At 44.3% G+C, this 24,600-nt stretch overlaps 1 protein-coding gene across 2 annotated transcripts in view; it reads left to right on the top strand.

Annotated features, from left to right (window-relative positions):
- Nucleotides 1–279: 279 nt before the first annotated feature.
- The window catches only part of ZCCHC24 (zinc finger CCHC-type containing 24), a 166,754-nt gene continuing 142,433 nt past the window's right edge, over nucleotides 280–24,600 (top strand). The window contains exon 1 of one of the 2 annotated variants that reach the window (XM_054034316.1): nucleotides 280–901. In XM_054034316.1, the coding sequence (XP_053890291.1) occupies nucleotides 662–901 (240 nt within the window). In that variant the 5' untranslated portion in view covers nucleotides 280–661. The remainder of the gene's footprint in view (nucleotides 902–24,600) is intronic. The other variant, XM_054034315.1, reaches the window with a different exon arrangement.

The following is a 24,600-nucleotide window of genomic DNA, read 5'->3' as shown; positions in this document are numbered from 1 at the left end:
AAGTTTGCACATAAGATGCACGAACTCCCGCACTTCAGAGCCAAGCAGGACTACGTTCTGTTCCACCGCCACTCGTGGCGCGTCCGTACCCTGCAGGGAGGGAAGGAGGCGGTGCCGTCCACTGATTGGCCTATAGCCTCATACATATTCAAATTAGCCAGTCCATTGAGCTTTCGGGCAGCGCCGAACTTCCATCTCCCCGCCCCAGCGCTCCATATGCAGCGAGATGACCCGCGGACTGGATCGGCTGCTGTTGCATAGTCAATCAGCCCCGCCCCTGCAGGGCTGCCTGAGGGAGTGGGAATAAAGTCAGATAGCGGATCTGGCAGCAAAAGGAAAACGAGGGGGGAAATACTCACAAGAAAGTTTCCTGCTAACTTTGTAGCCGCAGCAGCAGCTATGCCCGTGCGGTGCGGTGCCTCGGGGCTAGGGGGGCTCGGATCGCCTTAGGAAGGGGAAGGAGGGGGAGAGACAAAAGTGTGGGGCTGGCCGGATTAAAGCAAAATAAAGAGCAGCACCCCTCCCCCTAAGCGAGAAGAACCCAGCAGAAGCGCGTGGGGTGGAGAAAACATCCCGGGGAGAGCTGACCGGAGGCAGTGAGCGAGGAGAGGAGGGAGGGGGAACAGAGAGACTGAGGCAGGCGGCAGAGTTTTGGGGAAAGATGAGCTTGTTGTCAGCCATAGACACCAGTGCTGCTTCTGTCTACCAGCCTGCCCAGCTCCTCAACTGGGTCTATCTGTCGCTGCAAGACACCCACCAGGCCAGCGCCTTTGATGCCTTCAGACCCGAGCCCTCTTCTTCCCAGCACCCCGATCTCAGCTACACCAAGACCAGCCCGGAGCTGGGCTCGTCCCTCAATTCCAGCTATCTGAACAGCTTCTTCCAGCTCCAGAGGAACGAGGTAGGTGCCTTTCTCCCCGTGCCTGCCGAGTGGGATCGCTAGGTTGAGTGCAATAGTTTCTCACACAGTCTGAGCTGAGCCAGGAGGGGGGACAGTATCTCTGCTGCCAGAGGAGCCGAGCTGCAATCTGTGATCGCTTTGCAAAAGAATCGCAGAAAGTTCACTCTGAAATTTAGCCCCAACCGCCATGATGTTTGAGAAGTTCTCCCATTTTTCTAGAGTTGGATTCCTGCTATTTTAAACAAAAGCTGTCCGGACCAAAGGGAGCCTTTGCTTTTAATAGTTTTTGTAAAGTACAGGGGGAGTACTTAAGAGCTGGAGAAAGAGTTCCCTTCTTTTAAGTCCGTGAAAAATAATCAGTGCAGGTTATTTAACCAGTAATCCTGGTTTGTCTCTCCAATTTCGGATCTTGCCCTAAAGCTCTCAGTTTTGTTGGAAATGGTTTTTAATTTTCCAACCAGTAAAAATGCAGCTTTAGCCTGTAACTTTCTGCTGTTGCTGATGTTACCAAGTCTGCGCAAATGAACCGTGCTCAGCATTGTGTTCAGATGGGAATGCAACCAAAGTTGTAACAAAGTTTATTTCACTTTCAGGTTGGGGGGGGGGGGGGGAGGGAATTACCGTTTGCTTCTGTGGGGGAGGTATGGCCTATATTTAAATTATATATTTTTAAACCCCCTCCCCCCGGAGTGTGCTAGGCACACAACTTCTGTTGACAATCTGGTAAACGATTACACTGATATATTTGCATTGCTATCACGGAGCTGAACCAGATACGGTAGAACAACTAATAACGGGAGGGGGTGGGAAGGAAGAGGGGAAGGGAAAGGACAACAAATACATTGTAACCTTTTAAGTCAGTGAAATTACTGAAGTTCAAAACATCCCTCTCAAGCTTAAAAATAGGACTGGAAATAAACTGGAAATACAGGGTAACATTGTCAGATACAGATCTTGTTTAAATAAATACCTTGCAGATGGTAGAACTGAAGCCGAACATTTTAATCAATAATGATGGGAGACTGAAAATATTGGGATTGTTTACTTTAGAAAAGAGATGAAGGGATGTGATAAAAGTATATAAAATAATGGTCTACAGCAGAATCTTCTGTTCTCCCTGTCTCATACCACAAGAAAAAGGAAACAGTCAATGACGTTAAAAACTGATAAAGGAAAAATGTTGTGTGGGGAAGTATTTAAACTGTGGAACTCACTGACACATGGAATCCTGAAGGCCAAGAACTTAATATTTAAAAAGGGTTTGGCAATTTATACGAGTATCAAGAATATGGCAAAAATTGTGAAAGAGTTTCAGGTTTTAAGACCCTCTCTAATTACTAACGATCAGGACAACACCTAATGCGGCATCATTCTTGCACTTTCAACTGATGCTGGCCACTGTAGAAGACAGGATACTGGAGTAGATGGACATTGAGTCCAATGCAGTATGGCAATTCTCGGGTAATGGAGTTTCAGAACATTCCTGAAGCCTATTTAAACTAAGGAACAGGTTAAAAGGAGCTCCCACTGTAAAGTAGAGGACTCTTTTTTTTTATTTTGGCAGAGGAACCAAAGCTAAGGAATCTTCAATTAAAGTCAGTAGCCAGTTTTTGGCATAATTTTATTAATGGGTTACTAGTGATGCGATTAAGAACCACCACCAAGGAAACAAGTTTAAAAATCAGTCAGCTTCATTTAATAATGGAATGTTTTGCAGAAGCCCTGTAGTCCCAAATGGACAAGTCTGCTATTTTTCAAAGGACGTTATTCAACATTCAGAAGTTCCATGTCCAAATTTTTATTCAGTGTAATTCCTTTGAAAAGGTAAAAAATGCAGAATTCAAAAGCACATTATTCTGTTAGCAAAGTCAGCAGGCAGTGGGAGTCAAACACAGAACTGCACACCTGTCAGTTCCAAGTTGACAGATATTGTCATTTTGCATTTGAGTTGCACACATTCTGGTTTCGAGACAGAGCTAAGAATCCAGAGTTTCAGTCTTCGTAGTCTTTCTCATTAGGGGGTTGATAACACTGTGCAGCTCAGCATTTGCTAATGTTAGAATCCATTCTGTTCAGAGTCAGGTGTTTTCCCCCTAATGTAAAACTAGCCAACAGTAATGTGTGGTTGCAGCTAGGGAGGCTGGGAAATTGTGTCCCAGGAACAGAGCCCTTGGTAGAGATTTTTGGTCTTTCTAGGGTTCCCTCTTTCTGTTCCCACTGTACAATTTGTAACTAGGGATTCATCCTTCTTTCTATCAGAAACCTTACCCTCTGCCTTCTGGGAAATATTTCTCTCCAGTTCTTTCTCTACATCCAAAACCTATTCTCACCAACTCTACTTCAAGGTTCAGTCCCTAGGTTTACTAGGCCACTTCCAGATGGCTGCCTCTGTTGTATGTTGCAAACCACAACTTTATCAACCCCATCCTCACTAAGCACTCATGGTGAGTCTCACAGCTACATTTACCTGTGCTACATGTCTGCAAAGGCCCCCACTCAGGTAGGGAGCATGCAGATGCAACTGTGTTTTACTACTTTCACTCTGGTAACCACTTCCTAAAGCACTTCGTTCACATTAGCTGAGAATGCGAACACTGTACAAAGTCTGTAGGATTCAACATCCAGGTAACATGGAGCCATGATTCCGTGAGGATACTTCATATTTACAGAGGATCAAGCTTGTTTGCAATTTTCACAAATGCATTCTTCTGTTTCTAGCTGCAATTGAGCAGAGCATGCAGTTGATCTGAGGCACTTTTTACATTTCACATTAGTGTGTCTATTGTACTTGTTAATCAATAATTTGCACTTCTACAGCATCTTTCATTTAAGAATTGCCAAAGAATTTAGACATGCTGTAGCTCAAAAAAGCTCAAGTTGATACACTTCTCCACTCAGTCCAGAAGTTGGAAGCTTGAATGTTTCTTGGCAGGAGAGACCCCAAGAATGTCATATTCTTAATTCTTGAAATTCTAATGTCTGTTTTTGTCAACAGTTTCAAATGCCATTAAGTACATACTTAGTAGTTAGACTGTTTACAATTATTTTTGGGAGTAATGGTGCCGTATATTTCTTTTACATCAAGTGGGTTCGTGTGATGCCTTTGGAACACAAATAGCTTTCCAAAGTTAAACTGTTAACTGTTTTTAATATAGTGCTTACTTTGGTTGGCGTTTTTTCCTCCTCGTTTTGAATTGGCTTGGCTTAGCCTCGGGCTGAGCTGTGACAATGATTGACGCATAGCTTGTACACAATATTTGGAAAGTGACCTAATGAGAGGCCAAAATAGCAACAGATTGAGAAATGACAGGATCATAGGGAATATAATAAGCATGTGTACACCATGTTGTCGTGCAGCTGAAAAATTTTCAGAGGAGATTGCTTGGAAAAGTAGACAGCTCATGAAAAGTTGCTGTTATACAGGACTTGCAAGTCTGCATGGCAGTGCCTGTGTATGTGACTTGCATGCTGACCAAAGGAACTGGACAGAAAAAAATGTCAGCATCCACAAAGTACTTTTGCACTTAACCAAGATTTTTGTCCTCCAGACTTTTTTCCACTACACTGGATGCCTTCTAGATAAACATGATGAATACAGCTGTTTGGTGCATAAAAGCTCCTTGTACCAACAAAAAGGCAACAATAAAGGTTTAAACAGTACATTGACAATGAATGTTTTGTTCCATCTGGGAGACTAATTTTACAAAACAGACCTGGTTTAAATAAAATTTTACTGGAGCATTTATTGCCCAAGATATGAAATAAAGGCATTTTGGAACACGACGATGCTATTGAACTCAACTTAACTTTCATTATAACCTCGTTCTTTGGAGCCAAGTATTTGAAGTTTGTTGTAGAGTTGCTTACAAGGGATTTAATGTATTTGAGAGTTAGCAAGGTAACTGTGTCAATAAGTGGCATAATTGAGAAACCTAGGATAATGGTGTGGCAGATTTGTATGTTGTTTTCCATACTCACTTTCAACAGGGTGCCTCCCAAATTGGTTCAGAATTTGGTCATGTAGTAATAGCCACCATTATGTAGGGACATGGGGTTTACATAACAAACTTGACGTATCAAGTTCAGTGTCCTAACTCCATCCGAGGCCAATACCTATACTTGAGAGGAAGCACCATGTCTTTACGATACACAACCATTTGTGCAGTGCTGTACACAGCACTGAAGAGAGGGGAATTCTTTCCAGTAGCCTTTGCAACAGCCCTGCTACATCTGGTCTATTTACCGTTATTTTAACATGCATAACTGCAAGTATTTACTGATTATAAAAGTGTAACTAGAAGATAATTTGATACCCTGTGACCTCCCAGATCAAACTTCTTACTGACAAGGAAGAACTAATTGGTAATGAGAAAACATGAGCTACACAAATTCACCATTGTAAGGAATGGATTCACCAATTTCGAAAGGCAATTTATTTGGGGGGAGGCAGAGGAATTAAGAAATCTAATGGATGTCCTGTGGGAAGTAGTACTAACACCTATTGTAATGAAAGAAGGCTAGATGGCTGAAGACCACCAGCCCATCCTCACATTAGTGAGGTTTCCAAGAGAAAAGGTAATGAAATTAACAGGTAATATTAAACTGGGAAATGTGAATGACAGTGAGGACAGAGACCATACAAAGGTACTTGAGGCTCTGTTTGCTTAAAATCTCTCTATTTTTTTCTACCCAAATATCAACTTTACTTGCCTCAAATCAGCCTGTATGTGCCTAAACAGAGATTCAGGTGCCTAAGTGTGGCTAACAATATGAGCAGAAAGTAACAAAATGAAATTAACTATCATAAAAGGTAAGTACATATACACCAGGAAAAGATACTCCCATGCACTGATATTCAGTGGGAGGAAGAAATATAGGCATGATGGGGACAGTAGATCAGATGCAAACTGAAAATGTTACATGGCAACAAAACAAAAAAAGGCCTTTGTAATTTTGACTCCATACAGACAAGCTTTAATTACCTCAGGGAGTAGGAAATAGTCCTGTATATCTGTAGCTCATCTTAGATTGTAAAATCTTTGGGGCCATTGATTACATGTTTGTACAGTGCCTAGTACAGTGGGGCTTGGGCCTCTAGGCATTACTATAATACAGATAATAAACTGTAGCTAAAGTGTTACATTTGCTGTAGTTAGGTGGCTCTGAGCACCTCATTCGTTACCAAACAACTGGCCAAAATGGAATGAGTGCAGATGATCAGAATGACTAATTATACTTTTAGTAAAGCAATGACTAGAAGGCTGGAGGAATATTACTGTATATTAATATGTGAAGGATGTAAATAGTAAGCATTGAGATAATTACTTAGGTGGTACACAGAAGAAAGTGGGATGAAATCAAAAGAGGCAAAATCAAGTCAAAATATCAAGAACAGCTTCCCCATAGTAAAATCTAAAAGCTGGTGGATTAGCCTTCGAAGGGAAGTGATGGGAGCCCCGTAGATTGGGACTCTTGGAATTAAACTGGACTGTGCACTAGTGAAAACAGTGTAGGGACCTAACTTGTATTTGCAGGGAAATGGATCAGGTGACCTGTTATCCATCTCTCATTTCTAGGAATACCACACTGACTTCATATTTTGTGAAGAGAGATTTCCTTTTCTTCTAAACTTATTAATTTTGGGGGAGATGGTAAGAAAAGACTGATGAATCTTCACTACACTCTTTGTATCTTCTGAACATAGGAACTGCCATATGTGATCATATCACCGGTCCAGTAAGTTCAGTATCCTGTCACTGACAGCAGATGCCTCAGCTCAAGGTGCTAGAAACCCTTCAATAGGCAGTTCTCAGATAATCTGCCCCTAGGGCAAGTTTCCCCCTGATCCCCAATAGAAGTTAGCTTATGCCCTGCAGCCTGGGAGTTTATATCCCTTCCAGACCTCTTGTTTATTTAAAACGTTTACTATTCTAAATCTGAATATCCTCATCATCCATACTAAAGTACAATCCCTTAAATATTTCAGTCAGATGTTTCCTAACGTCTCTATTTCAGGGTAAATAAGTGCAGTTACTAGCCATCTTTTATTTAAGTGCTGTTGTGTGAAAAGTGAAGTGATAGCCACGGCCATTAAATTTAAAAAGGTTGTTTTCAGAACTGTAAAGGTTTGGTTTAAGATGACAAAAATAAGTATTTTTATTCATGCCAAATGCTTGTCATCCTTGAAGCAAATGCAAGAATTACCATTAGAGCAATGTCTTCAAGGCCCTAACCATAAAGTACCAAATTGACTTCTGTAGGGCTATTCATGCGAGTAACGATTACTTTCATAAATAAAGACAGCAGGACTATGCCTTGTGTTGGACCATGGCAATAAGCCTCCTTGACTGCTCTTCTCTGGAGAGCTTTTCAATTTCAGTTATGCCCATAACCTGTCTGTTGAGCCAGGGTAGTTTAGCTCTCCTCTATGGAAAAAGAAATTTAAACGGCTGTAAAAAAACCAAAACAAAACATGTTTTCACCTATTTCCTCTTTAATCAAATAGATTTGCTAGAATTTCCAGGGCAGTGTGTGTATGTGTGTGTATATATAAAATAATTGTGGATATATTATGTTTATAACCCCAGAGATATCAATAAGATTTGTAATACATTAAAAAGGCATTTAACACTGAAACACAGTCTATAGACCAACATACTGTTAAACATACGAACAGGCCCATGTGCCCAAAATTAAACTTTAACAAAACATGCTGTAATGGTGGTGGTCTGTTTCTTATGCTTGATTAAATTTCCTCATTGTCATTTTTCTCACTCTTGTTCATGTAATTACTGGCACTTGTGAACTGCACACTTGACATGATAGGCAATAGCTCAACAATCCCCTGCCCTCTGACTCCTTTAAGAATAATAGGAGATGATTAACCATCTTTTTTTTTTTTTTTTTTTTTTTGTGTGTGTGAATTACAAGTAGCTTATGGCCATTTAAAGTATCAGTCAACTTTATTCTAGCTAATTTTTAAAAAAAAGTTAAAAATACTTTCATGTACACCCCTCCAGTCACCATCGCCTGCTATTTTCTATTTCTCCACACAAACAGGGGAATCTGACAACACAGGTGAAAGGGTGAACCTGACTAGACACACAAAGTATTGTCAAATACAAAGCAATCAAACTGGAACAAAATAACTTTGACTCTAACTTTTCAATTCTATCATTTTTATCTGTTACTTGTAACAATAGGTAAAAAATTCCAGAGGGAAGCAAGATTGTTTTATGCTGACTGTGTCCCTTTAAATCTTTCCTTTCAGTAACCCTAGAAATACTGAATTCAGCCCCCCAAAACTTTTGAGATTCCAAGAGACCAATCCCAATAATGTAATTGGGGCCCAGTGTAAAGTTTATTTTTAGATTTTCTTCATTAATTAATACTTGTGAAAGATTCCATTTTCCATGTGAAATCCTCTGTTTATTCACAGGCATTATGGGGAAGTAGCCAGGAGCAGTGCAAGCTTCCCCCCATTGCCCAGTCAGCATGCCCCAATACTCTTTAGGAGAGATTACCCTTAAGGGTGAGAAGATCAGATTTCAGAGTCTGTTCAGTGCTGAATATATTTGTTGAGATTTTGAAGAAACTGCCAATTAGTGCTAAATGCAGTTGTATCTTCTGTGGTGTAATGTAACCTGAACAGGACTACAACCATTCTACTTATGCCACTGCATAGGGTTTTGGATGGTTAAGGATTTTGGTCATTACCAACTCAGAGCAGATTTAAAATAACAGTCTAGAGATAGAAGGCTCCATAGCCCCTTAACATTTGCTTTACTTCATATTCCTGTGTTGCTACTTATTTTTTGTTGTTGTTGTGTAGTCTCCTATGAGATGTACCCTCCAGCTGTGTTAGAGGGAGGCAGTCAACTTCACTTACAAAAAAAAGAGAGCTTGAATGAGTATGTCCTGATTTTAAAAAAAAATCCCTTAAGAGATTTATAAGGGGGTTTCTGTTTTCTGTTGATTTTCAGAAGGGTGGGGCAAAAGCCACAGCCCCAAACCTACTCAGAACCGTCTTACCTCGCCCCACTCTTCATAGGTCTGCTGCTATCAGTTCAGTTTCAGTTTTGCTGCTGTTGTCCTGGTAAACACCATCTTGCATAATCTGGGAAAGAGCATGCATGCAAACACCCTAAGGAGCAGTACATCGGAGTCAGGTCATCATGCTACTGCATGAGACAAGAAGCACAAGTGACCAAATTACACATTATGGCACATGCCAAGTCTTTCTTATTCTTAAAGTAGTGCCAGGATTAAGCAGCAGAGCAGTTTGGCTACTAAAGGGAAATCCTGCTTGTTTTACTCAGTGGAGTTATCCCACTGAAGACAATTGGATTCTTCATCTGAGTAAGGACAGCAGGACTCAGCCCTAAATTGGTCCCACTGATTTTGAAGTAGCTTCAGCTGCAAAAGCCTTTCCTCTGTTGCTCCTTTACCCTCCCCGTTTCTGAAACTAGTGCTGCTGAGTTAAGCAGTGCATATGCTTTTGCTTCGTTATCTAAGCAGTTAAAGTTTATTTACACTTGGGCATTTACATCATGGCAACAAAGGAGACATCCACACAGTGTTCCATAGCCACTTAATATCACAACAAAGGATGAGCCACATTTGGAAAACTGGAAAGGGCAAGAGAGAGCAGAATTAATTGCAAAGTCTAATTCAGCTCCCAGGAGAATGATATGGAGCCAATAATTTATGGTTAAGTTCTTATTAATTAGTTTTTGAAAAGTCAGCAGCGGAGAAGAGCCCAGTTACATGTATTTTCATTCTGACTGGTGGAAAAATCATTGGCTAACTCAGGGGTCGGCAACCTTTCAGAAGTGGTGTGCCAAGTCTTCATTTATTCACTTTAATTTAAGGTTTCGCATGCCGATAATACATGTTAACGGTTTTTAGAAGGTCTCTCTCTATAAGTCTATATATAACTAAACTACTGTTGTACGTAAAGTAAACAAGGTTTTCAAAATGTTTAAGAAGCTTCATTTAAAATTAAATTAAAATGCTGATCTTAAGCTGTTGGCCTGCTCAGCTCGCTGCCAGCCTGGGATTCCATTCACCTAGGCCGGCAGCGGGCTGAGCGGGGCCTGTGGCCGGAACCCCGGTTGGCAAGGGGCCAGCAGCCAGAACCCCAGGTTGGCAGCGGGCTGAGCAGGGCCGGCAGCTGGGACCCCAGCTGACAAGGGGCTGGCAGCCAGAACCCCAGGCCAGCAGTGGGCTGAGCGGGGCTGGGATCCCAGACCGGCGGCGGCGGGCTGAGCGGGGCCAGCACCCCAGACCGGCAGCGGGCCGAGCGGCTCAGCCCGCTGCCGGTCTGGGGTTCTGTCCGCTGGCTCCTGCCAGCCAGAGTCCCGGCTGCCGGCCCCGCTCAGCCCGCTGCCGGTCTGGGGTGCTGGCTGCCGGCCCCTTGCCAGCTGGGGTCCCAGGTGCTGGCCCCGCTCAGCCCGCTGCCAACCTGGTGCTCAGGGTGGGGAATGGGGGGTGCAAGAGTCAGGGCATGGGATGTGGGGGGGGGCTGGGTATGTGTGGGGAGTGCAGGAGTCAGGGCAGGGGTGTGTGGGGAGTGCAGGAGTCGGCAGGAGGGTTTGGAGGGGCTGGGTATGTGTGGAGGGTGCAGGAATCAGGGATGGGGTCGTGGGGGGCATACAGGGGGCTGGGGTGCAAGGGGGGGCAGAGGTCAGGGCAGAGGGCTGGGGAGGTGGGCTAGGATCAGGGGGGTGCTCCCTGCCCCCTGAGTGGCTCACGGCAGGGGGCTGGAGGGATACGCCCCGCTCCTACCCCCTTTCCCCCTGCCTCTTCTCTGCCTCCTTACTGGTCTGAACAGTGAGGGCACTGGGGCTGCTCTTCTCTCCTCCCTCGCAAGGGCCATTGGTGGCAGAGAGGGAGAGGAGGCGGGGCTCGCACAGCACGCTGGGGGAAGAGGCGGGGGAGGGGGAAGCTTGGCTGCCAGCGGAGCCTGCCATACAGGAGCGGCCGGCAAGAGCAAGCTTACTTCTGTCCCCTGCCCCACCAGAGAGAGCGGTAGGCGGGTGGCGGAGAAGAGCGTGCTGGGTCGGGCTAGGATTCGGCAGCGGGCTGAGCGGGACCCCGGCAGGCAGCAGTGTACCATTAAAAATCAGCTCGCGTGCCGTCTTTGGCACGTGTGCCATAGGTTGCCGACCCCTGGGCTAACTCATATAAACAATTTGGAATTTTACATTCCCAGAAACCCCTCATTGATGCAGCCTTAGCACTCATTTTCTGTCCCAACCCAGACTCCCCAAGATAAACCTCATAAGATTTTTTAGTTAGGTTTTTCACACAGAATATGTAACAGCATTTATCTTACCTTTCATTCCAAAGGACCTAAACAAGCTGTTATTGTAGCTAAGTACCATGGAGTGATCTTTCATTCATTCTTCCTATGTAGATCCTTATGGGGTGGAACAGTCCACAGGAAAACCACTCAGCTGTTTAGAACAGCAAGCAAAAAACAAGTTTGCTGATGAAATAGCACGGGTAATTTGGGTAGGCAGGTAGGAATTTGACCAGGACACTTGTTAACATGCCTGTTCTTGTGGAAAGTAACATGGATCTTAAATTCTCAAAACCAGATATAAAACCAAGGTCCTATTTCTTCCAAGATATGAAAACTTCTCCCCTGTTATTGTAAATGTTGGGGTGTGGGGAGATGAATGAAGGGAGGGGTAAGCATGGGTAATATGCAGCAACTATCAGTAGTTGTACTGGTCCTCAGGAAGGAAAATGGACTTTAGAAAATCACCATGTTGTCTCTGCTTACTAGGCCAGGAATAGTGCTAAAAAAAAGTTTTCTGGTTCAAAGTTTCTGGGCAGTGAAGCAGAGAGGACACTTGATTTAACACAAGTACAATGATGTTGGATACTTCCTTAAAACTGCTGGGTAGTTCCACAAGACACAAGAGTTAGTATTTGCACTTCCCTCTTTATGTGAAATCTGAGAAGCAATTTGATGCCCATTTTGCCACACTCAGGCAGTTTTAAGAGGCCCCACAATGAAATGCTTACATTAGGCAGAGAATATTAGGCTTTGCTCCTTTGACATTATATGAAGGAAACTTTTTTCAGCCATTGTAGCTCCTCTTGAACCTGAAAGTATTTTGAAGTTTTGCAAAACTATTGAGATTCAAAAAATCTAGAAAGATAGGATTTCACTAAATCTGATATGACTGAAGCAGATAATGTTTCATTAGTGGCATGAGTTAGATAATGCTTTGACATGTGAAGTCAGTCTAATCTTTCATATGATACAAAATATTGATATCTACTTACAGTGGAACCTAATAAAGATTCACCTGGGGAAGATAAGATGAGGTACAGAACTAAGAGTTTGTGCATTTTTATTTTTAATGCCCTAACCTATTAGGTCTGGAAGCAGCTGTTTTATACTCTTGGGAATTCAAGATGCTCAGCTTTCCAAGGATATGACAGTTGGAAAGCCTTAGTGGCTTGTGAGATATCACACTTTAAAACTGTCACCGGTGTATCATGGACTTTTTGTCACTGGTTAAGTCTGAATATGTATTAAGTCCCAGATTTAGAACCAGAGAAATTTGAAATCCCTGCATCTTGTAGATGTCTCACTCTGCAGCTCTTCAGGTCCCACTGAACAGTTGAAACTTACTGCATGCTTGTTACAACTAAGGAATTATGTTCTGCATTTCTTGAAATGGACTGTGAGTGAACTAAAAGCATTCTGCATGGCTCACAAAAGCGCTGCAGTCTCTTTGACTCCTGCAGCCTATTTTGAGGACTGCTTCAGCCTTGTAGCAGCTGCATAATGCTGCTTTAGTCATTGCATGACCACCTACATCCATTACCTTCAAAGGGCAAGAATCTGTGGTTCTGCCCCATCTGACAACCACATAACAGAGCAACATCTTAAGAGGATGTAGAGGCTGGTTCTTCTATCTCAGCGACCTGCCTGCCAGCCAAGTATTTTAGAGAGGCTACATGGTTCAGAGAAGGCTTTCCCCCAAGCTAACAGCTCCAACCCCTCAATCTCTCCGGTGGTGGGTGTGTTTGCAGGGGGAATCCACATTTTTTCAGGTTAGATCAACTGCTAGACAACCAGGGTACATGTCTCAGAGCCATGGACACCTTGGGCTGGATAGACCCAAAGCAGCAAAAGTTACTCTGTAGTTATCAGAAAGTTATTTTATTGACTGCATCTTAAATTGTGGGAAGCCAAGAAACTAAATGAAAGCTTAAACAAAAAACAGAACAAGATTAAGATGTAAATGTGCACTTTCATCCACTCTTCCTCCCCCGGCACCCCTGAAAATTAATTTCCATTTAATAGGACAGACTTCATCCCTCCAACAGATAAGGAAAAAAGCCTAGATTAAAAAAATCTTTAAAACCGACTTGAAAAGGAGACTGCTTCTTTATTAACGTGTGAATTAAGTGTTTGAGAGAATTCATACGGTAAAGGGCTAGCTAACTTGGACTAAAACTATGCATAACTGGAGTTACCAAATTACAATTCCAGCCTACAGCTTCGTAAACAGTTCTCTTTCTATTTGTGTTAATACAACATTTATCTTACTCAAGAACTGGCATTAAACCCCAAACATATTGTGAAGCTCAATCTGGCCGGACGATTTATTGTTTTCTACCGCTGACAGTGACCTGAGGTTTGTTTCTCAAACTTTGGCAGCCGTTGTACAGGTTGCCGTGCCAAGAAGGCATTATTAAATTGAAAGAATATAAACAAAACTGTCTCAGATTTATGGGTTAAATTGAACCGTAGCAAAATGTTTAACCATCAGATAACTGCACAGGAGGTAAATGCCTTCTTTAGTGTGTCTTAAACAGGAATTATTTTTCTTGCATTTAGAGTGTCAGAAGATCCACCAAACAAAAGGAAAGCTGACCCTTGTTTTTTTCAGACTATAGGTCAAACTGAGACAAACTCTCCTGCAGGAAGCAGAGACGTTAACAGAATGTGACCATGGGTATTAAAGTGCAGAAATCAGAATATGTCCATCCGCTCCCCATATCGCTTTTTAACCTCACATCTTTGAACAACCTGCCTTGACGCCCATAAAACTCTGTGCTTATTTTTAACAGAGTAAGGAGGCACTTTTGAATCAAGCTGTTGGCCAGAGGTCTAATATGTTGCAATCCCTCTCCCTGCCGCAAAAGGTCAGGAAGATTAGTAGTCTGTACCTTGGGGAGATTCAGCTGCACGGAGTCCAGAGACAGAAGGAATGAAAGCTCCTGTGAGGATGGGTAGCAGTAATTTGCAGTGTGAATGGTCTCCCTTGTCCCTAATATAGTGCTCATGTGTTAGAGCATCTCTTCAGTATAAGTGGGCAGTTGTTTAACATTCAGAAGATGAAAAGGCTCCCTGCAGAGCTTGGTACAGGAATTAGAAAGCTCCTCCAAGACTGTATGTCTGACCAGTGGAAATCTTTATAGTTGCCTTCTCATCCCTTACTCCCACCCTGAGGGCTTTTCCCGGGGTCACTGCTACACTGTAATGGTATTTGGGGCTCAGTGCTGCTCCCACTAACAGCGAAGGGAGCAGGAGCAGACCTTTAGGTAGCAAGGGGCAGGGGAAGCTACTTGGACTTGTGAGTCATTCTGAGTACAACAAAATTTGTCAGAAAAGCCCCATGAAGTTTTGTGGCCTACTAGGCTGTGCATTTCAGTAAATAGTCTGGGGCTTCTTCCCCCGACCTCCCCAGCTGTTCTCTAGCCATTGGCACAGATTTAGGGGAGTTGCGTGATGAAATCTCATGCAACTCTTTGCATGCCTGTTCACAGGACGCACAGAAGTGACCAGTCTCAGGTAGAATTTTTAGCTAATCCTCGCTAAACCAAGAATATCACCCTCTCTGATTTACAGATGAGGAAACTGAGGCAGAGAGGGATTGGGTGGCTTCCCTAAGGTTGCACAGTGAATTATCAGCAAATATGAGACTAACTTCCATGCCCTTGCTCCGTGCACTAGGCTATACTACCCCTGTAGCTCCAGATCTCTGTGTCTGAAAGCCCCATCCCGCTAGAGAATTCTTACAATTCCTCTCCTCAAGAAAGGCATATCTAATTATACAGTGGTCTAGAATTCCTTTCCCCTCAAGCTGAGAGGCTAAGGGAAGGAACAGATGTCATAGTTTGGGGTCAGACACTGGTGCACCATGTTTGATAAAATAAGCATCCGCCAGAATCTGAAGGTAGACAAGGCTTCCTCCTTTCACCCAGTTAAATTCACATCCTTATTCACTTCTGCATTTCAGAATTCTGGAAGAGAGAAACTATGGGAAAGGCTATTGTCACAAGAGGCACAGCTCACTAAAGAGGTCCAGATCCAGATATTTAGGTGCTTCTCTGAATCCAGACCTGCCAGCTTTCTGATAGACACCCCTTGGGATTTACAATTCTTATGCAAAACTGTTTGCCTGAAAAGGACCTAATATATCATTTAACAAGGATTTTTAATACCAGCACCCCAGAATTAGAGCAAAGACAGGCGTTTACACTTTACTCTCCCTCTCCCCCACCAAGGCAGCTGGAGCAAGATGTAAAGAGTACTCATCCTTCCCTGTGTCAAGGTGAAGGCTCATTTGGAGTTTAGAATTGTTCATTCAACGACGGTTCCCCTCCCCGACCTGCCTCCTGTATTCATACTGACTATTTAAACTAAATGTTAGCTACAAAAGTTTCTGGAGGTAACAGACCACCGGTGCATACTTTTTTAAAGGGACACCAGCACTTTGTTTTAATGCTGTGTACATCTTGGTTTTGCATGTAGAGCTTGTCAGGGATTAGGAAATGGAAATCATACCTAGTGATCAGAGCAGAAGTCGGGGGCAGATACCAGAGACAAGGGTCAGAACCAAAGTCAGGAATCAGAGGTGAGGGTCAGAACTGGTATCAGGAAACTGAGCCCGGGGTCAGAACTGGAGTCAGAGCCAGGTTACCTGGAGTATGTGAAAACAAGAGCAGGGCTGGGAACAAACAAGCACAGACACTATCAGAGCCTTAGGGGAATGTTTTGAGTAGCCAATGCCTTGTTCCTGCTGCTAGTCTTAAGAGCAGGTCTGCTGATTCCCTCAGCTAATCAGGCAGTTTGGCCAATCAGGTATCTCAGTTGGGGTCCAGCTGTTCTCATTAGAGCACCTGGACATTAAGCTAGCAAGTAAGCAGGCTAGCTGTGGTTCCTTATTCCTGACAGAGCTTGATTTCTGTCTCATCGCATTTTCATACTTATCAAACTGATCATGCAAGGTGTGGGAGGTAGGACAGACAGCTTAATGGGACAAATTGAATGTTGGTGTAACCCCACAGTTGTCACAGAGTCAGGCCAGGAATGAAGTTGTCCTCGTCTTATTTTGATAGCTTTGTTTCTGTTGCTTAGATGCACAAGCAACAATCACATATAAGTTTAATCATGTTAAGTTATGAAGAGTGGGTTTTTTTGTGGCCACTGATTCAGGGACAGGAAATCCCTCAATGGTTAATTGACCCGCACAGAATTATTCCAAATAGAATTCCTGAAATTATGTTCATTACATTACAGCCAGAGAAAAATGCCATCCTGAAATATACTTGAGAGTGATTGATATAGCCAGAGCCAGCAGCCAAAGAGAAACTGTGCAACTCCTTTAAAATGTCTCCCCTGGCTTTCTTTGTAAAGGGATTTCAGACCTACAGTGAAAAGCCACATAAGAGATGGATATTTTTATGGATAATTATTAATGAATTACCTCAATACATCTTGAAATCACAGCACTTCCAGGAGTGGCCCAGTGATTTAGGGGTAATTCTTCAAGAATCTGGTCACTCCTTGAAGCCTATTCAGTGAGTCCATCTGCCAGCTCTGTTAATATGTATAGAGTTCTATGTAATTACCAAGTAATAGAGTAAAATTCAGTGAGTAATTAGAAAGGCTACTGTCTTGAAGCCCATACTGGAGAGCCAGATCATGCAATAAATCAGGCCACACAGAGCTCATTGCATGATGGAGGCCTGAATCTTCATTCAGGTGCAAACATTCCTGCTGAAGTCAGTGGGAGTTGTGTACACTTATCTGGGGGCAGAATCTGGCTAAACCAAAATAAGTGCTTTCAGCTCACGTATTGCCAAATGTTTATTACTACTTCTGAATTAGAGATCTTTTAAAAAAAGCTCTATCCTGACACTTTTTTGGCCTTGATAGCTAACATATCCTATTTTATTATTCTAGCCTGTTTGAACTGCTGTAGTTAAGGTGATGTCACAATTTCCATTAAAACCCCTATGTTCAGGGGTTTATTACTCGGCTATAAAAATTCACTCTCCACTGAAAATTGGCATAGGAAAATGGAATCATCTCAGCTATTAAGAAATAGCAGGTGCACAAAGTCACAGGTTTGAGGTGCTGTTCCCCACATGCCAGTATTTCCAAAATAGCTCTTATTTTGTTGTTGTTTAAAAACAAGTTATTTTGGCTGTTAGTCCTTGTTGTGAGCAGGTTTTATTAGGTGAAGGTGAGGACAGTTACAACTGGTGAGTTAGTTCATTCCCAAGAGGCCACTTGCATGCACAAACCTTCCCATCAACAAGAAAATCCCAACCAATTTATTATGACTTGAGCATCTTTTGGCATTTCATTGCAAGACCTGTTAGTATAATCAGTCTAACTTCTGTGACATGTTATTCATCAGTTTGTTGGTATTTATCATTTCCAGTGTATTAGAACGTGACAAGTGACAGGACAAAACTTAAAGCTCTTTATTCAGCCAACCACAAACATCAAATAATCCAAGCGATTTAAAGTCATTGGGACGACTTGCTGGTTGAAATTTAAGCATGTGCTTTAGTATCTTGCTGAATCAGGACAAGGATAACATATGACAAGTGTTCTTTGCTGATTGCTTTTCAATTGTAATTTATTTTTGTTTCTAGTGGAATAGGTGGCACGTTGGACTGTATTTTGTAGGAAAATTAGTTATGACACCTCACTATAGCAATTAAAGAGATTGCTGATATAGATTATAAAAGGGGTCATTTAGTTAGGTGCTACTGCAGTTCCTTATCAGCCTGCACAGCATAAATCAATGTTTTTTAATTTTCACCCCTCAGATTTCAAACTGCCCCAGTGCATTTGTAGTCGAATATACCAAGATATGGGTATTCTAATCCCATCCTTCAGAGCATAAGGTGAGCAGTGCAGGAGTCAGGAGGTATTTTACCGCACATATATCTTAGTGCACTCTGACGGATGGGGTGGGGTCACAGGATTTTCTGACACAAGGTTTGGCCCACTGCTGGAGGCAGGATGCTGACTTGATGGGGTCACTAGCCCAAGGGAATAGGGAAAATCCTATGTTCCTGAGTGCCCCACTTTTTTATTTTGAGGAAGCCATCCGTGCATGAGGGAACTGCCTCTCTCCATGCTGCTGAGAAGATGTTGGTGCTTCTCTCCAATGTCAGCTGAAGAATCAGCAGTAGCGGTTTTCAATATAGCTAATGGTGCTGCCTGGGGACAGATGTTTTAACCTTGCAGCAGCGCTTCCACAATGCAGTGTCCAGTTTCACTTCTATCTCTTTCTGTATAATCAGATCATTGCCCCGTGGAAACTGTATTCTCATGGTGTTGCACTGTAACTTGCCAAGAGTCCCGTTTCCCTCAGCACTGTCTCACTTTCACTGAAAGATCCTGCTCTCACTCCCTCTCTGCTACCTTGGCTGTCAGAGAGCAGCTCTGATGATCTCTCAGCAGTGCCAGTTCCAAAGGGAGTTTTCTCATGCTCGGTGACCTAACAATATAAATGGAATTGTAGGCAAAGTTATTTGGTCATTTAAGTGCAGTTCTTCATGGACAGTAGTTCACATCACAAAAGCCATCATCCCAACTGGCCCTAATTGGACCCATGCTAGCCTCAGAAGATGATTGAATGTACATGGAGACTCAACTGCAATCTCGTTCCTGGAAATACCCCTCTAGGTCTGATTTAAGAGATATTAGTGGAGAAGGGGAGGGGATGTTTGCACTGCCACTGCCTGTGCTGAACCTGTTCTGCAGAAAAAGTACTTTCCCATCTGTAGCCACATCTGTAGCCATTAATCTAGAAGCATTCTCAACAGCTACAAAATAAGATACTATTGTTAGAAGATTTTATTTAAGAAAAATAAATACTATACCAAAGAGAGAGAGAAACACCCTGGCAATGGGTCACTGATTGGGAAAACTTTTTGGCCCGAGGGCCACATCGGCGTGCAAAACTGTATGGGGGGGCCGGGAAGGGAAGGCTGTGCCTCCCCAAACAGCTTGGCCCCTGCCCCCATCCGACCCCTCCCACTTTCCACCCCTGACTGCCCCCCTCAGAACCACCGACCTATCCAACCCCCCACCCCGCTCCTTGTCCCCTGACTGCCCCCTCCTGGGAACCCCCCGCCCCTAACCGCCCCCAGGACCCTACCCCCATCCAACCTCCCCCGCTCCCTGTCCCCTGACTGCCCTGACCCCTATCCACACCCCTGCCCCCTGACAGGCCCCCTGGGACCCCATCCCCTATCCAGTTCCCCCTGTTCCCTACCCCTACCCCCCCAACCTCTGCCCCATCCAACCGCTCCCTGCTCCCTGTCCCCTGACTGCCCCCCAGGACCCTCTTCCCCATATCTAACCCCCCTGGCCCCAGCCCCCTTACCATGCCGCTCAGAGCAGCATGTCTGGAGCCATGCCTCCTGGCTGGAGCCAAACACACTGCCCTGCACGAGTGCGCAAGCCCGCTGCCCAGAGCGCTGCCCGCGTGGCTGTGGGGGAGAGGAGACAGCAGGGGAGGGATTGGGGACTAGCCTCCCCGGCCGGGAGCTCAGGGGCCGGAAAGGACAGTCCCATGGGCCGGATGTGGCCCGCGGGCCGTAGTTTGCCCACCTCTGGATTAGAGAGAATACCTTCACTATCCTTAGATTTGCTGCTCTTTAAACTGATCAGTACTTGAGGGAAACACATTAGTAGTAGACAAGCCTTCTGTTTAGTTGATATAGTTAAGATGTCCAGATTTAAACTTTTCACAACATCCAAAGTTCTATTTCAAGAACTAGTATTGCACAGAACTCATGATTTGAGACAGCAACATTCCTTTGGAACTTTGTACGTGTACTAGGAGAGCTAAGCAATATAATAGGTCTAATAAATCCCAGGAGAATGTTTGCTGAGAGTGTGTCCAATAGCCAGAAGACATTGGAAATCTATGGCATCAAATGGCCTAAATGCTGTAGGCTGGCATAGGAATCAGAATGTGCTGGCAAGTCTGGACACTTTAACAGTTTACATAATCAAACAATAGGAATATTTAAAGACATGGTCATGCTTCTGGGAAGTCTGATTAGTACCTTCTTGAATTTTGTTCCCAGGCAAGATACTAGATATAAACTTCAGCATCATCAGACTGTTTGTCCGCAGAATGGGTTCAACGCACGCATGCAGCAACAGTGAAAGCTTCCCATCCTCTGTCCTTGTGACTCAACCCTGAGCTGAGCGGGTACTTTAGATTCCTATTTAGCCACTGTCCCTGCCAGTGAGACTTCTAACAAAGGAGGTCAGTGTTAGAGTTTTGTGACATGATCACTTATACAGTAAGAGCTGGCCTAAGCCAGACCAGTCTAACACCACCAACACAGACCAAAGAGACATCAGATGGTAAATCTACGCTATTCAAAGTGGACCTGACTAACGGGATATGAGACAAAAGGCTTCAAATCTCATGACCAATTCTGAGCTGTTCCACACTGTGGGCCTTTTTTTCTCCTAAACAGTGATACATGTTTTGTAGGATATATGTATATGTGTGTATATATATATATAGGAAATAATCCTTCAAAACAACAAAAATAGACAGTTACAGTCACATAGGATCCGGTTTGCCTAGTATTGGCAAGGGAGAGAACCATTCCTAGGTCCCCATGTGCTATCCCATCCCAGGCCAGCAATGTGCAGCAAAGACCTAAGTTCACTACTTGCCCTAGTGCAGTGGTGGGCAACCTGTGGCCCACGCCGCTTCCCGCAGCTCCCATTGGCCAGGAACGGCGAACCGCAGACACTGGGAGCTGCAGGTGGCCATGCCTGTGGACGGTCAATGTAAAGAAACTGTCTCATGGCCCGCCAGCGGATTACCCTGACAGGCCGCAGATTGCCCACCACTTCCCTAGTGTCTTCCACTCCTGCTCAGTAAACTGTGCTTTTAAATCTGCCTAGTGTGCCAGGAGCCAGCACGGCAGCCATGTCAAATGGGGTGAGTCAGCCATAGCCTCAGTGGTCAGCAGAGTAGTATCTCAGAGGTAGCAGTGACAAATACTGCATAGGCTAGCTAAATTTAAGAACATAAGACCTTAAAAATGGCCATACGGGCCAGACCAATAGTCCATCTAGCCAGTATCCTGTCTTCCAGCAGTGACCAAAGCCAGATGCTTCAAAGGGAATGCTTCATCCACTCCCAGTATTTGGCGCTCAGAGGCTTAGGGATAGCCAAAGCATGGGGTTGCATCCCTGACCATCTTGACTAAAAGCCGCTGATGGATCTATCTTCCATGAACTTATCTAATTCTTTTTAACCCAGTTTGGCCTTCACAGCATCCTCTGGCAAGGAGTTCCACAGGTTGACTATGCATTGTATGAAGAAGTGCTTCCTTTTGTTTGTTTTAAACCTGCAGCCTATTAATTTCATTGGGTGACCCCTGGTTCTTGGGTTATGTGAAGTAGTGTAACGGGGTGGCACTCACCTCTCACGAGCGCCCCCTAGCCAGGTGTGCATCTGCTCCTTTCTCAGTCTGTGGTGATCCCTGTTGGTGGTTTCTCAGGCAGTTTCAGCGATCCAACCCTCCAGCCAAGTCACACACATAGGTGGAGGGCTTTCAACAAAACAAAATCTCTTCTGGGATAAACAGTAAAGTCTTGGTCCGCAGTCTTTAAACAGTCCTGGTGCTGGTATCAAGCTGTATTCCCCACCCCCCCAGCTTCCTCTTTAGAGGCAATTGCCCTTTCTGGCCCCAGCTCTCCAGCTGAGACACTAAATAGGTTAGGTCCCCTTCCTGGGTTATATTACAGTTCCATGTCCAGTAAATTGCTGACCCTCTTCAGGGTCTTCAGTCCTCTCTCTGGGGTTAGATTCAACTCTCTCCTCAGGGAGTAATCTATTTCACCTGTGGCTGGTGGTGGGATACTGGCCCACCCACTACTCTGGGTCCTGACCCAGGGACTCTATGAATAGCAGCAATGGGCCATTGCTTACCTTTCAACTGCTCACAATGCTGCTATGATTCCCTGGCTACTTTCCTGTTGTCTTAGGAACTTCACCAACACTTTACCCTTTACTATAGAGCTGAAGTTTTGTACTCAACCCCAGCAGCCAGCCAAGAGCTCCTTCTTGCTCTCCCGGTCCCTGCCAGGAACTGCTCTGTCTGTGGTCCTGCAGCTCCCTCACACTCCTCCAGCTCCAGGCAGCAACTGCTTGACTCTAGCTCCTTTTATACTGGCCTGCAACCCTCTTACTGGCTAGCCCATTGCAGCCTCCCCCTGATTGACCATGTCCCATGCAGTCTCTCTGTGCAGCTTGGAGGACTCCTCTACTACTTTTTTTCCTGGGACAGGTGTGGCAGGACTCTGAGGTCTCTAGCAGAAGGGCCTCTTGGGCCTAGTCCACCCCATCACAAGGAGTAAATAACACTAATTTTTTTGTCTACGCCATTCATGATTTTATAGACCTTTATCATATCCGCCTTAGTCATCTCTTTTTGAAGCTGAATAGTCCTAGTCTTTTTAATCTGTTTCATACCATTAATCATTTTTGTTTCCCTTCTCTGTACCTTTTCCATTTCTTATTTATCTTTTTTGAGATGGGGGCAATCAGTATTGAATGCAGTATTCAAGATGTGAGAAAAGCATGGATTTATATAGAGGCATTATGATATTTACCATCTTATTATCTCTTTCCTAATGGTTCTTAACATTCTGTTAGCTTTTTTGACGGTCGCTGCACATTGAGTAAATGTTTTCAGAGAACTATCCACAATGACTCCAAAGATCTGTTTCTTGACTAGGAACAGCTAATTTAGACCCCATCATTTTGTATACATAGTTGGGATTATGTTTTCCAATATGCATTACTTTGCATTTATGAACATTGAATTTCATCTGCCATTTTGTTGCTGAGTCATCCAGTCTTATGAGATCCCTTTGTAACTCTTTGCAGTCAGCTTGGGATTTAACTATTTTGAGTAATTTTGTATCATCTGCAAACTTTGCCACCTCACTGTTTATTCCTTTTTCCATATAATTTACAAATGTGTTGAACAGCACTGGTGCCAGTAGACATCCTGAGGAGACACCATTTACCTTTCTCCCTTCTGAAAACTGACTATTGATTCCTATCCTTTGTTTCCTGTCTTTTAACTAGGTACTGAGCTATGAGAGGACCTTCCCTCTGATCCCATGACTGCTTAGTTTCCTTATGGCGGGCCTGGCACTGCAGCGCCCCTTTGTGGCAGGGATGGGTTGGGATGTTGGCGCCTCACCACTCTCCAGTCCTTGCGTCCGCTTCCCTGCAGGCGGTCGGTTACGGCCTCTTGGCCTTCTTTCCTGCTATCGCCTCTGTCTGGAGGGGTAGCGCGGCCTAGAGACTTTAGTCCATACAACCTGCCTCCCCTCACGAGCGGGGTAGTGCGGCCTAGCAGCCAGAGTCTATACAACCCCTCTTATGAGCGGGGTAGCGCAGCTTAGCAGCCGGAGTCTCTAGGATCCCACACGGTTCCACGACCCAGGGCCCTGGTAGTGGCAAGCTCTCCTTGCCACTTGCTCGGCGGGGATCCACCCACAACACGCCGAGCAGCAATACAGCTCTAACGCTGTTTGTCTCTAAAGATCCCCTGGGTCACTTCCTACCGTGAATACCAGTTCATCTGTGGCGGGGGGGGTCCTCCGGTCTGTTCCTCCCCTGTGACGTCCTCCGTTGGGGTCTCAGATAGTGCCTCGGCTTGACTGACTCCTGGCGCGCAGGCTCTTCCTCTTCAGGAGCTAGCACCGTGTGTCCTTCTCCTCCAGTGGTCAGCCCCGACTGAGCTGATCTGCAGGCTTTTATACCTGTTCTCCAGTTGGAGCATGCCCAGCAGAGCTTCCGGTGTGTGGCTTCCTCTGCTAGGAAGGAAGGGTTAACTTCTGCAGTATCAGTGCGGGGCCGCTCTTCCCCGTCACATTCCTTAAGAGTCTTTTGAGTGGGACCTTGTCAAAGGCTTTCTGAAAGTCCAAGTACACTATATACCCTGGATTACCCTTATCCACATGTTTGTTGACCCCCTAAAAGAATTCTAATAGATTGGTGAGGCACGATTTCCCTTCACAAAAGCTGTGTTGATCTTCCCTAACAAATCCTGTCCATCTATGTATCTGATAATTCTATTCTTTACTACTGATAATTCTATGCTTTACTGTTTTAACCAATTTGCTGGTACTGGAGTTAGGCTTACCGGATCGCCTCTGGAGCCTTTTTAAAAATGAGATTCACATTAGCTATATCCTTCAGTCATCTGGTATAGCAGCTGATTTAAGTGATAAGTTACATACCACAATTAGTAGTTCTGCAATTTCTTATTTGAGTTCATTTTGAACTCATGAGTTCAATACTATCTAGTCCTGCTTAATTTATTAGTTTGTTCCAAAACCTCCATTATTGACACCTCAATCCGAA

This window comes from Malaclemys terrapin, chromosome 7 (genome assembly GCF_027887155.1).
Source record: "Malaclemys terrapin pileata isolate rMalTer1 chromosome 7, rMalTer1.hap1, whole genome shotgun sequence".
Lineage (NCBI taxonomy): Eukaryota > Metazoa > Chordata > Testudines > Emydidae > Malaclemys > Malaclemys terrapin.
The sequence above is the reverse complement of the archived record's forward strand: the minus strand, read 5'-3'. Positions and strand labels throughout refer to the sequence as shown.